At 48.5% G+C, this 14,753-nt stretch overlaps 1 protein-coding gene across 1 annotated transcript; it reads left to right on the plus strand.

Annotated features, from left to right (window-relative positions):
- Positions 1-2,679: 2,679 nt before the first annotated feature.
- LOC128423158 (uncharacterized) lies at positions 2,680-8,487 on the plus strand. The gene is given in 1 exon segment (XM_053407988.1): positions 2,680-8,487. A coding segment is annotated over 1 exon segment (4,980 nt). The 5' UTR covers positions 2,680-3,048; the 3' UTR covers positions 8,029-8,487.
- The last annotated feature ends 6,266 nt before the right edge of the window (positions 8,488-14,753 follow it).

Consider the following 14,753-nt stretch of genomic DNA (forward strand, 5'->3'; position numbering starts at 1 on the left):
GGTAGATGGGATTTTCAGACCAAAACATTGGAGGAGCATATAACTCTTTCTACATTATTAGTATTATAGTCACTATAAAAGAAATGTTTTAGAGCTTTTTTTAAAAAAAAGGCCAGTGTGTCAGATGCTGAACATATTGAACAACATGCACTGTTATTTATTTAGAAGATTTATATCCTACCTTATGAATGAATGATCCTCAAGGCAGAATACAATAGACAGATGTGTGCAAACTCACACAGCCCAGCAGCTCTTATTTTCCTGCTGATGGATGGGACCAGAGTGTACTTCCCTACAGCTCTGCAAGTGTAGAACAACTGACAGTTGAAGCTGAGTGTTCTTTCTAGCAGGGAGGGGAAAGGCTGGAGCCAGTGGGTGAAGCTAGGCTTGTTTTACCATGCTGTTCCTCCTGGGAGGAAAAGATGAAACCTCCATTGGCCCTTAGTCTCCTGTCCAATGGCAAAGACCAGAGTGTGCCTCCCTCAGCTTTGCAATTCCAAAGACTATTTTAAAATAGCCTGCAGGTCAAATAATCTTAATTAGGCCAGATGGCTTAAATATTCAAGCTGCCTTTCACTACAAGACAAGATGCAAAAACTAAAATGTGATCACAACCCAAGCTGACCACAGATAAAATGGTTTCCTGTCTCCAGATATGACAGTCCTGACAATGAAACAAGATTGCAGTTATGTCTAACACAAAGTACACTTAACAGTCCAACCTTGGTGCAAAATGCAGTAGGGAGTGTTCTAACTGGTGTTGGGGTTTTTAATATCAATTGGCTCCACTGCTACACCAGTTTCATTGACTCGCAGTTAATTTTTTAAACAGTTCCTCACTGAGTTGTGCAAGACTGCAGCTTCTGTATGATGGTGTTATTTCATCATGTTGGAAATGTGCAATGCTGCATCATCAACAACATTTTAAAGGGTGATTTATTGGTTGTTGCATTCATTCATTGCTTTCTGCAATCAAAGTCCCAAAGCTAACTTACAACTCCACAGAATGCACAAATGCCTAACAGATAAAAAAAGAAAACAAAGTATTATAAAATGTTAGGAACCTATAATGCTATATGACTAGCAAAAACCTGAGGATAGGTGAGGAGAAAGTTTCTAGTCCTTATCACTAGAGATAAATTAGATTAAATAACAGCAAAAATACCAGTTTGCTCTTTCCGGAAGGTGTCTTTCATTATGATTCCACATTACTGTGGAATTACCAGGTTTAGTTGTGACTGTGAAGGGAGAGGGGAACGGTTAATCATTAATATTATCTACACATAGTAAATTCCGGCACTCTGCTAGGATGGCTCAAACTCAAAAAATGCAGTTATTTGCAAAGCCTAAATCAGACAGGTCAGGAGACCGTTTCCTGTCTAACCAGCTATCTGAAACTGCTGATGCTAGCTACAGGTCAGAAGGTCGTTTCCTGCCTAGCCAAAAACTGCTGTCAACTAAAAACCACTAGCAAGATGTTTCCTGCTTTACTTCTGCTTTAAGTAATGCAAGATAAGAAGAGATACGAAGGAATGCTTAGCTAGCAAAAGAAAGACACGTGTACAAGAAGGTGGGAGGGGGTGCTTACTGAGCAGAGAAAATGCTTAACCAGCAGAGGAAGTGCTTAGCTAGCAGCCTTAGCCAGCAAATATTGGGGGGGAGGTATGGGAGGAGGGTGAATGCTTTCAGGTATAAAAATGCTTGCTGAACATGGTAACAACACAGTCAGATTTCAGAAACTATATTCTGCTGACTGTCTCTGTGCACAGATTTGCAATAAAACTCTTTTCTCCAAAGAAGAAACTTTCCTGGAATTTTTTTATTCTCTTCTCGGTCCTGGGGACGCGGGTAAGCAATTCTCTGGCAAAGTAAAGGGCCTAAGCCTACAGCTTGGTGCGTTGGCTGGGAAATCTGCCCCACCCCAGGGGGGCCGGGAAGAGCCAGGCTCGACCAGGTGAACAGCTCGGACCGGAGTTTGCAGGCTTCAGCGCGCACCCTACTGATTCGTGGGGGAAACCGGCCACACCGCTCCTGAGTAGGGACCTCGGTCGAGGGAGGAAAGAGGACTGGCCAGGAGGGAATCCGCAGCGGAAAACGGTAAGCCCAAGGGAAAGGGCGTGGGCCCCAAGGAAAAGGGGGGCGAGGTCTGATCAAGCCTCACCTGGTTGTGCAGAGGGCCGCCAGGAAGGGAACTGGCCGATTGCAGTAGAGTGCCGCCAGTAAGGTTGGGTAAAAGGGAAACAGAGGGGAAATTGTATTGGTGTGTTTTGTGTGTTGCATGTTGAAATTATAATGGTGTGATTTGTATGTTATATGTTGCATGTCGGATACCCCAGTGACTGAATTGTTGTCAAGTGTGGGTCGGGGCTTAGCGTCCCCTTGGCCGAGCGATTGCAGGGTTGTGCATTTTCTGCCAGGGCGACCTCGGCAGGTCACAATCTGTAGTGCGTGGAGTGTGAAAGAATTTACAGCCCATTAGGTGCGGGGTATCTGAAAAAGAAAAAAGAAAAAAAAATGGGGTCTGGGGCAAGCCAATGTAGTCCTCTGGAATGTTTTTTAAAGAACTGGAAAGCGGCCACAAAGCATGATGATTGGGGGTTCAAATTGAGAAGACAGAGGATGAGGACATTGTGTGAAGTTGATTGGCCCCAACAAACTAACTGGCCCTCGGAGGGGAGCTTTGATTTGCAACTAATCAGCCCACTATATCAAAATATCTTGAACGTCCACCCAGACCAGATCCCTTATATTTCTACTTGGAAAACCAATGTAGAAAAGAATCCACCGTGGTTGAAAGCCTGCCAAGGCGACGCCCCACGAAATACAATCTGTACAGTTCGACCGGCAGGGAAGGCAGAAAAGCCCCCGGTGATACCAGACCCAGAAGATGAGGAGGGGGGAATCATCAAACCGCCACCACCCTATGCTCCACCAACTGCCCCTCTGGCAAATCCCCCAGGCCCAGGTCTCCAGGCACCGGGAGGAGCCGGTCCCCAGGCCCAAGCAAGCCCTGCACCAAGTCTAGAAAAAAGGGACAGCAACTTGTTAATGAATGATGAGTTAGAGGAAAAGAAGGAGGAAGAAGATGATGAGGAATTTATAGAGGAATTGATAAGATGGACTGAGAAGAATATGAGGTGGACCACGGAACAGGAGGAACGCATTACGGCATACGTAAGCCCCTATGCGGAAAAATTAGATGTGAGTCCCTTGTTAGTTGAGGCAGCAGAATGCTGCACCCCTGACAAGAGAAAGAGATGGCAACGTAAGTGGGGACAGGCAGCGAAGAAAGTTATGTCTCATAGACAGTATGAGAAAACCAGGAGGGATCAGGCAGCCGGAGTAATGCCCCTCCGAAGGGTTTATGACCCACCGGGACCTCCAGGAGCTAATGGGGCAGCAGCAGAACGGACCTACACGGTCCAGCATATACCTTTTTCAAGTGCAGATGTCTGTAATTGGAGAAATCAAAATCCTTCATTTGAGGAAAACCCAGCGAAAATCATAAAGCTGTTTGAAGGGATTTTTAAAACTTATAATCCCACCTTTGATGATGTGCAGTATTTAATGGATGCGCTGCTAACCACAGAAGAGACTAGGCGCATCCATGCTGAAGCCCGAGCACACATGAGAGCGCAGGGAGTGCAGGATCCAGCTATTGCAGCAGAGTACCCTGAAAACACACCGAATTGGGATTATCAAACTACTGGTGGCCAGAACACCCTCACTACCTACCGCCAGAACGTGTTAAATGGTATGAGGAGGGCAGCCAGGAAACCCACCAACTTTGTGAAGGTCAGAGAGGTAGTGCAGGGGAATGAAGAGGCCCCAGGGGCTTACCTGGAACGCCTGAAGGAAGCCTACCGTCAGTATACTCCTGTAGACCCAGATGAGGCTGCCAACGCCCTTATTGTAAAGGCTGCTTTTGTAGCTCAGGCAGCGCCCGATGTCCGCCGAAAGATTCAAAAACACGAGGGGTTCATGGGCCACACCCTTGAGTGGATGTTAGAACTGGCTCAAACCACTTACAATCAGAGGGAAGAAGAGGAACAAAAGAAAAAGGAGAAGTATCAAGCAAAGAAGTTGATGGCATTACAGGCCACCGCACCCATCCCTCAGAAAAGAGGAAGTGCCCGGGGAGGAGGGCAAGGCCGCCTGGGGAGGAATCAGTGCGCCATCTGCCGGCAGGAAGGGCACTGGAAAGGAGAATGCCCACAGGCCCACTTAGGAGGGAAAGGACGAGGAGAACGAGCCCCAGGCCCAACCCCCAGGGGACCTGGACAGGGACTGAGACCTTGGTCATCGACAAATGCCAGCAGGGGTAGAGGACGTGGACAGGGACCTCCCTGGTACCCCTCAGCCCAAAGGCAGCCCGGCATGATGAGCCTGAGAGAGGAGGAAGAATACTAGGACAGACCGGGCCCAGCTGCTTTAGGTTCCCGTGAGCCCATGGTCAAAATACAAACAGGGAACCAAACTATCCCCTTTATGGTTGACACAGGAGCCGCCCACTCTGTTTTGCCAGTACCAGTGTCCAAGCCCACCAAGCAAACGATTAACATAATAGGGGCTACAGGCAAATCACAAAGAGCCCCATTCCTGCAATCTGTTGTCTGTCGCCTGGGTGGCCAAGTGGTCCAACACAAGTTTTTGTATATACCAGAGTGCCCTATCCCATTATTGGGCCGAGACCTGCTATCAAAATTGCAAGCCCAGATCTCCTTCCAACCAACAGGGCAAGTGACAATGACCACAGGGCCGGCAGGGGAGTTCTCCTTAGAGGTACCCTTGAGGGAACACTGGCGCTTAATGATGGTAAAAGAAGAGGAGGGGATTATTCCAGAAGACCTCCTGCAAAAGGTAAACCCTGGTGTATGGGCAGAAGGCAACCCGCCCGGAATGGCAAAGAACATCCCACCTATAATAGTCAAGCCCAAACCATTCGCCAACCCTGTGGCTGTGAACCAGTACCCTATCCCCCGGCGAGCTGCAGAAGGAGTATGGGTACATTTGGAACGGTTACTTCGCCATGGCATCCTGAGGCAGTGTCAATCTCAGTGGAACACCCCACTCTTGCCGGTGAAGAAGGAAGATAACTCGTACCGTCCGGTCCAAGACCTTAGATTAGTTAACCAGGCCGTGGAAACCCTCCACCCCAATGTGCCCAATCCTTATACGCTGTTGAGTCTAATACCTCCTACTGCCTGCTATTTCACGGTACTGGACTTGAAGGATGCATTCTTCTGCTGCCGTCTGGCAGAGGAAAGTCAGCCCCTGTTTGCATTTCAATGGATGGATCCAGGAACAGGCACCAAGGTGCAATATACGTGGACGAGGCTTCCACAAGGCTTCAAGAATTCTCCAACCCTTTTTGGGGTTGCATTGGCCTCGGACCTGTCTAGCTTCCCCACCAGCCCACACAGGATTCTGTTGCAGTACGCAGATGACCTTCTTTTGGCCTGTTCAGACGAGGACACGTGTATGGAAGCCACCAAGGACTTGTTAAATCATCTGGCTGAAGCAGGATACCGAGTATCTAAGAAAAAGGCCCAAATATGCCAACCCATTGTAAAATACCTTGGATTTGATATATCCCATCAGCAACGGACCCTTAGAGAAGAAAGGAAGCAAGCCATTATCCAGATTCCAGAGCCAAAGAATCGCAGAGAACTTCGTGGCTTCTTGGGCTCGGCAGGATTCTGTAGAATATGGATCCCTGACTTCAGCACAATTGCCAAGCCTCTGCACGAGTCAACCAGAGGAACTGAAAAGGACCCCTTTGTGTGGGGAGAGGAGCAACGGCAGGCCTTCAAGGATCTGAAAAGGGCATTGCAGCAAGCACCAGCGCTGGGTATCCCAAATCCTGAGAAGCCTTTCTCCCTGTTTGTGGATGAAGACCAGGGAACAGCAAAGGGAGTGCTATGCCAAAAATTGGGAAGCTGGCAGCAGCCCGTGGCATACCTATCTGAGCGCCTGACGCCTACAGAACAAGGCTTACCGCCGTGCATGAGAGCAGTTGTGGCAGTAGCCACCCTACTGAACAAAGCAGACAAATTTACTTTTGGCCAAGACACTGTTTGTGTGACTCCGCATGCGGTCCCAGCACTGCTTGACATGAAGGGTACCTATTTCCTCTCCCAAGCGAAGATGAGAAAGTGTCAGATGTTATTGTTGCACCCGCGTCTGAAGTTCCAGGTCACCACCGCACTCAACCCAGCTACCCTGTTGCCGGTGGGAGAAGGTGAGAAGCAGACGCACGATTGCATTGAAGTGATGGATGAAGTATATTCCAGCAGACCTGACCTAAAAGATGAGGCAGACCCCCACTGGCTTTCATGGTTTGTGGATGGAAGCAGCTTTGTCGAGGCTGGGCAGCGAAAAGCAGGCTATGCAGTGGTAGCCCTGGACGACCAGGTGGTCGAAGCAAAGTCACTCCCGCCTGGAACATCGGCCCAGCTGGCAGAACTAACTGCGCTTACCAGAGCCCTGAGCCTGGCAATGGGACAGAAGATAAACATCTATACTGATTCTAAGTATGCATTCCTGACCTTACACGCCCATGGAGCCTTATGGAAAGAGAGAGGTTTGCTTACCTCCAGAGGAAGCCAGGTGGCCCACCCACAAGCCTTATTGAACCTTCTGGATGCTGTATGGGAGCCCGAGGCAGTGGCAGTTATCCATTGCTATGGCCACAAGACTGGACCAGGGGAAGTGGCCAGAGGAAATCGATTGGCAGACAGAGTGGCCAAGGAAGCAGCTCGGGACCTAGCCCCCACCTCGGTTATTGGAGCCCTGGTCCCAGAAGAAATTTTAAGCACCGCTGACAAGCCAGCTTATACCAAGCAGGAAAAGGACACTGCAGACGCCCAGGAACTGACAATAACCAAAGAAGGATGGTACCTTACCCCTGATGACAGGATATGGATTCCAGAGTCCCTTTCGCGGCCAATAATTCAGAGGTACCATGATTCAACCCACATAGGACCCGATGCTACAACCAAGCAGCTGGAAAAATGCTTCTACATAGCCCACCTCTACCAACTGGCAGCCCAGATCTCCAGGAAATGCTTGCTGTGTCAAAAGAATAATCCCAGAACCGGACCACTGGCTCCCCCAGGGATTCAGCACAGTGGAACGGCACCTATGGAAGATCTTGTCGTGGACTTTACTGAATTACCCCGTTGTGGACTACACCGCTACCTGCTGGTGGCAGTGTGCACCTACACCGGATGGGTCGAAGCATGGCCCACAAAGACTGAAAAGGCATTTGAAGTAACCAAGTGCCTGCTTAGGGAAATCATCCCTCGCTATGGAGTGCCAAGGTCCATAGGATCTGACAATGGACCAGCATTTGTTCATGCCGTCCTACAGGGACTGGCAAAAGCGCTCCAGATCAACTGGAAGCTGCATACTGCTTATAGACCCCAGAGTTCTGGAAAGGTAGAGAGAATGAACAGGACTCTAAAGAATCAGCTGTCCAAGCTGACACAGGAAACCGGGTCTAATTGGGTGACCATGTTGCCCTTGGCGTTACTCAGGGTCCGCAGTCTCCCGTCAAAGCGAACCCACCTGTCTCCTTTTGAGATTCTGTTTGGAAGACCAGTTCCATATGTTAGAATGTTAACTCCATATGCTAGCCAAGATGTGCAATTGAATAATTATGTACAGTCACTCTCCCAAGTTTTCTCTTATCTCAACAGGTGGACCCAGGCTCGCACCCCTTGTGTGTTAACTGAACCGTTCCATCAGTTCGAGCCAGGTGACGAAGTGTGGGTGAAAGACTGGCAGCGAGCCCCCCTACAGCCCTGCTGGAGGGGACCATACACCGTGCTACTCTCTACACCTACTGCTGTGAAGGTTGCTGGCATCACCCCGTGGGTCCACCATACTCGAGTGAAGAAAGCCATTTCCGACTGGACGGTAACACCAGATCCAGAGAACTCCCTTCGGCTGACCATTTCCAGGCGCCCGGTAGACGACCGCCCTGCTGATATCACTCCGGAAGCTGATATCTCTACGCACGGCTGAAGAATTGGATGGGAGGGGTGCCCATCGGGAGTACCTCCAACGTTCCAGCCTTGCAGCCTTTGCCCCCTGATAATGTCCAGAACCCCGAACGAACCTTAGTGTGCATTATATGGTGTGAGGAGGAAGCAGTGGGGATTTTAACACCGAGTATTTGTCGTTTGCAGGCAGCTACCTATTCGTGTGGGTGTGTAGTGGCCCATCCACCGTGGGTATCCTCTCCTTGGGGGGCAAGATTGTTCTCCACCCATCGGGGGTACCACCATCCCCCGGGGATTGAGGGATTTTATCTCCACACCATAGGGTTCGACGCTTGGAGGTATCTCCGACCTTGTTTCCCTAACCAACTCGGGCGCCCGTGAGCAGCGTCCCCAACGTGAAAACCCGTGCCGGGACTGCTCCAGGAAGTCCACCAGGACATTTAATATTTTCCTAAGGACTTTTTCTTTCTTTTTTTTTTTTTTCTCTCCCTCTGTGTTATCTGCTCTATGCCCCACGGCCCTGACCCCACTGAGCCATACTGCACTTATTGGCCTGATGGCCTCTGCTACGACTGGTTCGTCTTGCCGGTGGTAAAAGATGGTGTGCTCTATGGCTATTGGAAACTGGGATTTGATGAGATTGCCGTATTAAAACACCCCACTGCCCCGTTGTGGCTCCTCTCCCACACCACTGTCCAGCACGCGTGGATAGTGCTCATACGGGAAGTTGCAGAGACGGTCGAAATCTATCGAGTTCTGGACCGCTCTTGCTGCTGTGGGAGGGTAGTCAACTGTTATATGGGAGGTAGAGCACTGTACCAACCTCATTTGATAGACCAGGTCCTACTCTTAATGCAAGCGATAGATGGGACGGAACCTATCTTAATGCAAGTATTGCAGGGGTGGGAGCCTTAACCGGGTGGGCATTGAAATTGCTAAACAAGTACCAGTAAGAATTTCCACCCCAGGATTTCAGCTTCCATATACTCTGGTCAGTAGGGAGGCAGCACGAGAGTTCAATCCACCCAACAGGGTTAGTAGAAAAATTGACCCACATAGTGGGAGCATCAGCTCTCCGGTGGACTCTCATCCTTGAGGCTCAACAGGTAGTCAGGAACAAATATCAGTGGGCTCTTCAACAATGAGCACACCCCCTGAATATTGGTGGGAGGAACCATGGAAGGATTGGGGTTGGTGGATAGGGGTTATCTCAACCGCTCTTGTCATATGGATGTGTGTTTTCTTTTGCTGGCATGAGCGTCACAGGCTCTGCGGGAGACGACGGCCAGATCCTTCTATCCCCATGATGATCCTCATAGTCTATCTTATGTTGGCTATTGTAGGGGGAGAGGCAAGGACTGGCAAGCAAGGCCAAGGGGGAACAGGTTTGTTAAACAAGACATCCAGGGGAGAGGATTACCATAAGATGTGGGAAGACAATGTTTATATCAAAGATATGTTTAAGTTCGCTACTATGTTACAACTCTCCGATTGTTGGCTGTGTATGCACATACCACCTTATGCGCAACGGCCAGGTTTGATGCTACACGGAATTCCCATTGATACCATCTTTACCATAGAAAATACGTTGAACCCCGAGGAAGCTCAATGGCCACCTGTAAAAATAGCCCTGTCCGAGCCAGCCTTTATTTGTTTGAATTTTTCTGAAGGGTCAAATCCAAGAGGGATTTACCCCAATTGCCATTATGTCCTAAATTTTGTATTCAATAGGACCTGTACCGCCTTCTTTCCTTATGGTAATACCTCCCGGTGTTATCAATCTGATACTAGCTCCAAATTACTGACAGACATGCACCACCTCCACGAAAGCTCTAGATCCAACTCTTCCGTTAAAGCCCTGTTAAACTTCACTGAGGAGCAATGGCACATGAGCCTCCTGTTTTCGCAAGCCTTCCAGTGGTCAGAGCAACGCCGAAACACCAGTCGCCTTCTTCCGAAGGAACTGTGGTTGATTTGTGGCGATGCAGCATTCAAAACTGTTCCCCGAGACCTTACTGGAGTCTGTACCTTGGGAATGGTGATCCCCCTTTTATATAAGGTGGAAAAGCTACCAACATCTCTCAGGTTGCGTAACCGCAGGGCAGTAAATACACCTATTAACCACTATATTGGGACCCAGATATCACGAGCCCTGCTACCTTCTTTAGGGGCAGCCATGAATTATAGAGATCTCCATCTGCTGGCCAATTGGACAGAAGGATTATTCAATGATACCATAAAAGCATTGAAGGAGCTCAATCGAGAGGTAACTGCTATGAGGGAGGTTGTCCTACAGAATCGCTATGCTTTGGATGTGATGTTGGCCTCAAAGGGGGGGGTTTGTGCCCTGGTTCATTCTCATTGTTGTATGTTCATCCCAGATAATAATGTCAGTATTTCAGCCACCATCAACCACATGGAAACAATGATAGCTGAAAACCCGCTGAAAGCCACAGGGAGTGATGCATGGGGTTGGTTGTATTCCTGGCTGCCTGATGGCAGTTGGCTCAGGAATGTTATAGTATTATTAGCAGGACCGCTATTAATCCTTTTGCTTCTTTGCCTCTGTATCCCCTGCTTATTGCAATGCTTGCAGCAAATGATGCACAGACTCCTGTCACGGAAGCTGGGACCCACAGTCATCGCTGTGATGAGGGAGTATAGGCCCATACCCCAGAACGAACCTAAGTATTAGGTTGTTCAGAAGAAGAGGAGGGAGTGAAGGGAGAGGGGAACGGTTAATCATTAATATTATCTACACATAGTAAATTCCGGCACTCTGCTAGGATGGCTCAAACTCAAAAAATGCAGTTATTTGCAAAGCCTAAATCAGACAGGTCAGGAGACCGTTTCCTGTCTAACCAGCTATCTGAAACTGCTGATGCTAGCTACAGGTCAGAAGGTCGTTTCCTGCCTAGCCAAAAACTGCTGTCAACTAAAAACCACTAGCAAGATGTTTCCTGCTTTACTTCTGCTTTAAGTAATGCAAGATAAGAAGAGATACGAAGGAATGCTTAGCTAGCAAAAGAAAGACACGTGTACAAGAAGGTGGGAGGGGGTGCTTACTGAGCAGAGAAAATGCTTAACCAGCAGAGGAAGTGCTTAGCTAGCAGCCTTAGCCAGCAAATATTGGGGGGGAGGTATGGGAGGAGGGTGAATGCTTTCAGGTATAAAAATGCTTGCTGAACATGGTAACAACACAGTCAGATTTCAGAAACTATATTCTGCTGACTGTCTCTGTGCACAGATTTGCAATAAAACTCTTTTCTCCAAAGAAGAAACTTTCCTGGAATTTTTTTATTCTCTTCTCGGTCCTGGGGACGCGGGTAAGCAATTCTCTGGCAAAGTAAAGGGCCTAAGCCTACAACTGCACTGTACATGGTCAGATACAAATTTTCTTTTTTACTCCGCCTTTCAGCAAATGGCTGTTAAGGCAGTTCCCCTTGGGAGTCTAACAGTGTACAAACAGGCTGCAGTGCAGACAAATAAAAAAGCATTGTAAGTCACATATCATTTTGCTGGGCCTCTCATGCAAAACAACACCACACCCTTGAATAGACTTGCAGAGATTCCTGAATCAGCATCAAGCAAGCTGCTTCAGAATTGTTGCTTAAGCTTGCACCAGAGCTAATGGGGCACCTATCAATACCACAACAGGCCAAGATGTAAAAGAGGTGGTACTTGCTTTGTGCCTTTCTTTGTGTTATGTTTCCTCTTAAGTATATTCTATAGCACATGTTGGGGTGGTGCTCACCTGACCTCTGGTTGGTCGTATCACTGCTGTTTACTGGGAGGTAGAAGGGGAGGGGCAAGGTCAGAGAGGTATAAATGAACCAGCAGAGCTAATGCAGTGTTCCCAGCAGTTCATCTGCACTGCACTGAGTTTTGTCACTGACTCACAACTACCCCAGGACCTCCTAGTAAGTGTCAGCAACACAACCAACTGGAGGTCAAGTGAATACCACAACCACCAAACTAAGGGCTTATCCACACACACCTTTTGCCTCTCACTTTTAGGCACAGATCCACCCTTTAAAGTTCTGTGAGTGCTCTTTCTCACCTCGCCACTGTCCCCAGGAAACAGTGCTCTTTAACACTGAATCAGAGCAAATGGCAATTCGAGTTTCCAAAGGATTGTCATTTGCTCTGATTCAGCAGTAAAGAGCAGATTTTCACAGGGAAAGCACCAGGGCAATGCAATTAATATAATATAGCATAATATAGTAATATAATATAATATAATATAATATAATATAATATAATATAATATAATATAATATAATAAGTAAATCTCAGACATGGAGTTTTTAAGCATGGACCTGTGCCTAGAAATGCAACACAAAAGGAGGTTAGGAAGAGCCCAATGTATACTATGGCTGTTTAAGCCACAGGTGTGGCAGTACACCACAATTCCCCATGGTTAAAAATACTTTACAAAGAGCAGTCTGCTCTATGCCCTTTCTAATGACAACTTCTCCCCACAGCAGGCAAAGTTATTCTGTTCACTTCCTTATGTGTGCAGTTGCAGCTGCTTTAGCCTTTCAACTGAATTGCCAGGTTCTCTCACCCAGGGCTCATCTACAGTGGAATTTAATGTGAATCTGAAGCTACTTGGGTCTCTGCTTATTTTTGTGGCATCCACACAACACCCTCATCCAAGTGGCAGCCCACACTCTCCCTCCATCGCTGCTAAATTTGGATTTTCTGAATGAGAGCAGGAAACTGTGTAGGGAAGAGGTTAAATTCCCAATCCCTGTGTGCCACCCAGCGGCGTAGCGTGGGTTGTCAGCACCCGGGGCAAGGCAAGTAATTTGCGCCCCCTAACCCGGGGCAAGGCAAGTAATTTGCGCCCCCTAACCCGGGGCAAGGCAAGTAATTTGCGCCCCCTAACCCCTAACCTGCCGCCGCTGCCAGCTTCTTCTTGCTGCTGCCTGGGCTGGGGTATTTACGGTAAGGTAGCCACGGCGGCGGCGGGGGGTCCGTGTCAGGTGATCTGAGGCGAGTTGGCGCTGGCGCCCAAACGACACCGCTTGCCTGGAGGAGGAGGAGGGCAGAGAGGCGAGGAAAATGCAACAAGGCCCAGCAGCTGCAGCAGCAGCGGTGGCGGCGGGAGGCTGTGAGGAGGGGCTGCCTGGCGTGCCCTCCGCGGCCCTGACGCGCGGGGACCGCAGCAAGCGCTGAGAGCCGCTGCCTGCTGGACGCGCGCACAGCTCGTCGGTTCCGCGAGACATGGGGCTCTGCTACAGCCTGCGCCCGAGGCTCTTCGACGACTCCGGAGGTGGTGAGCGTGCCCCCCCCAGATGTTGCGCCCAGTGCGGCCGGCCCCCCCTGCACCCCCCACACTACGCCACCACTGGTGCCACCTGTCTAGTCCTGAGACCCCTCTCCAGAATTGGCTTTTCCACTATCAGGCCAAAGGCCAAGGCATTTGCTCGTAACATGTCATTTGGCCCTGAGGTATAAAGCAAGATGCAGCCACCTTCTTCTCCTGGTTAGGCTATAGGTGTTGAGGATTATCAGGTAACAGGTGGTGCAGGAGCTACACCCTGTCTCAAAGCATCAGCATTCTCAGGATACACTCCTCTGTGTATAGTTATAAACTCTAGCTAGAATACAGAATACATTTTGTGGACCTTAGTATCTACAAGAGAAAGACTAATTGGAGGGAAATCCTGGAAGAGCAATTAACTTGATTAAGGAGCTAGTTGTGCTAATTTATGAGGAAAGATTAAAGGAATTAAAATACATTCAGCTTGGGTAAATGCTAAATTAAGATCGAGTGGGGGTATAGAAAATACACATAACCGAACAAAGAAATACGTTCAGATAATATACAGCTATTCACTAGCACAAATAGAGAGACACTTGAAAAACTTCACTGTTTCCCCGGCTTAAAAGAGGACAGTTTTGCACACCACAATCAGTACTGGGCATTAACCCAAATTGGTCAAAGTTCAGATGACAAGGTATCACTGGGTGGAGGTAAATAAACGTTTTGGCTCCTACACACTCTTATTTCTTCAAACAGAACTGGCAGCTCCCACTCAAGAGAGTTTTATATTACAGTACTGGAAGGAAGATCCACTGGCAGGCAGACTCATACCTCTAGATTCTTTTCCATTGCTGAAGCATTCTGTATTTCTACCTATTTGGGTTTTTTTCCCCTTAGCCCCCCCCCCCACCTGTTTGCACAAGCAGGGGTGGGGATGCTATCACCCAAACTAGAGCTGTGTGCGCACCAAACATTTACAGCACATCCCCCCCAAAGAATCTTGGGAACTGTAGTCTAACCCCTTCCAGAGCTACAATTCCTCAACCAATTAACAAACAACCAACAGTTCCCAGGATTCTTTGGGGTGGGGCAATGTGCTTTAAATATGCTGTAAGTGTATGGCAGCCTTCCTCAACCTTGGGTCCCCTATCAGCCCCAGCCATCTTAGCCCAACGATCAGGATGATGAGAGTCATAGTACAACAACATCTAGGGATCCAAGGCTGAGGATCTCTGGTGTGTTGTATGTACACAACCTAAGCAAAGAAGAATCTCGTGAGTCCTCTTTGTCATACATAAAGGAACAAGAACCATGGCTATCTGCTGTCCCAACATGGAATATTTGGGACCGATTTCATGGCCTGCTCAGTAAATATGAAGAAAGTCGATGACTGAGTGGTGACATTTGCTTTGTGTTTTTGCCAAGCAAACTTTACTATCTACTCATCTCTGCTCCGGTCATACCTTTGCTGACGA

Source organism: Podarcis raffonei, chromosome 11, assembly GCF_027172205.1.
Source record: "Podarcis raffonei isolate rPodRaf1 chromosome 11, rPodRaf1.pri, whole genome shotgun sequence".
Taxonomy (NCBI): domain Eukaryota; kingdom Metazoa; phylum Chordata; class Lepidosauria; order Squamata; family Lacertidae; genus Podarcis; species Podarcis raffonei.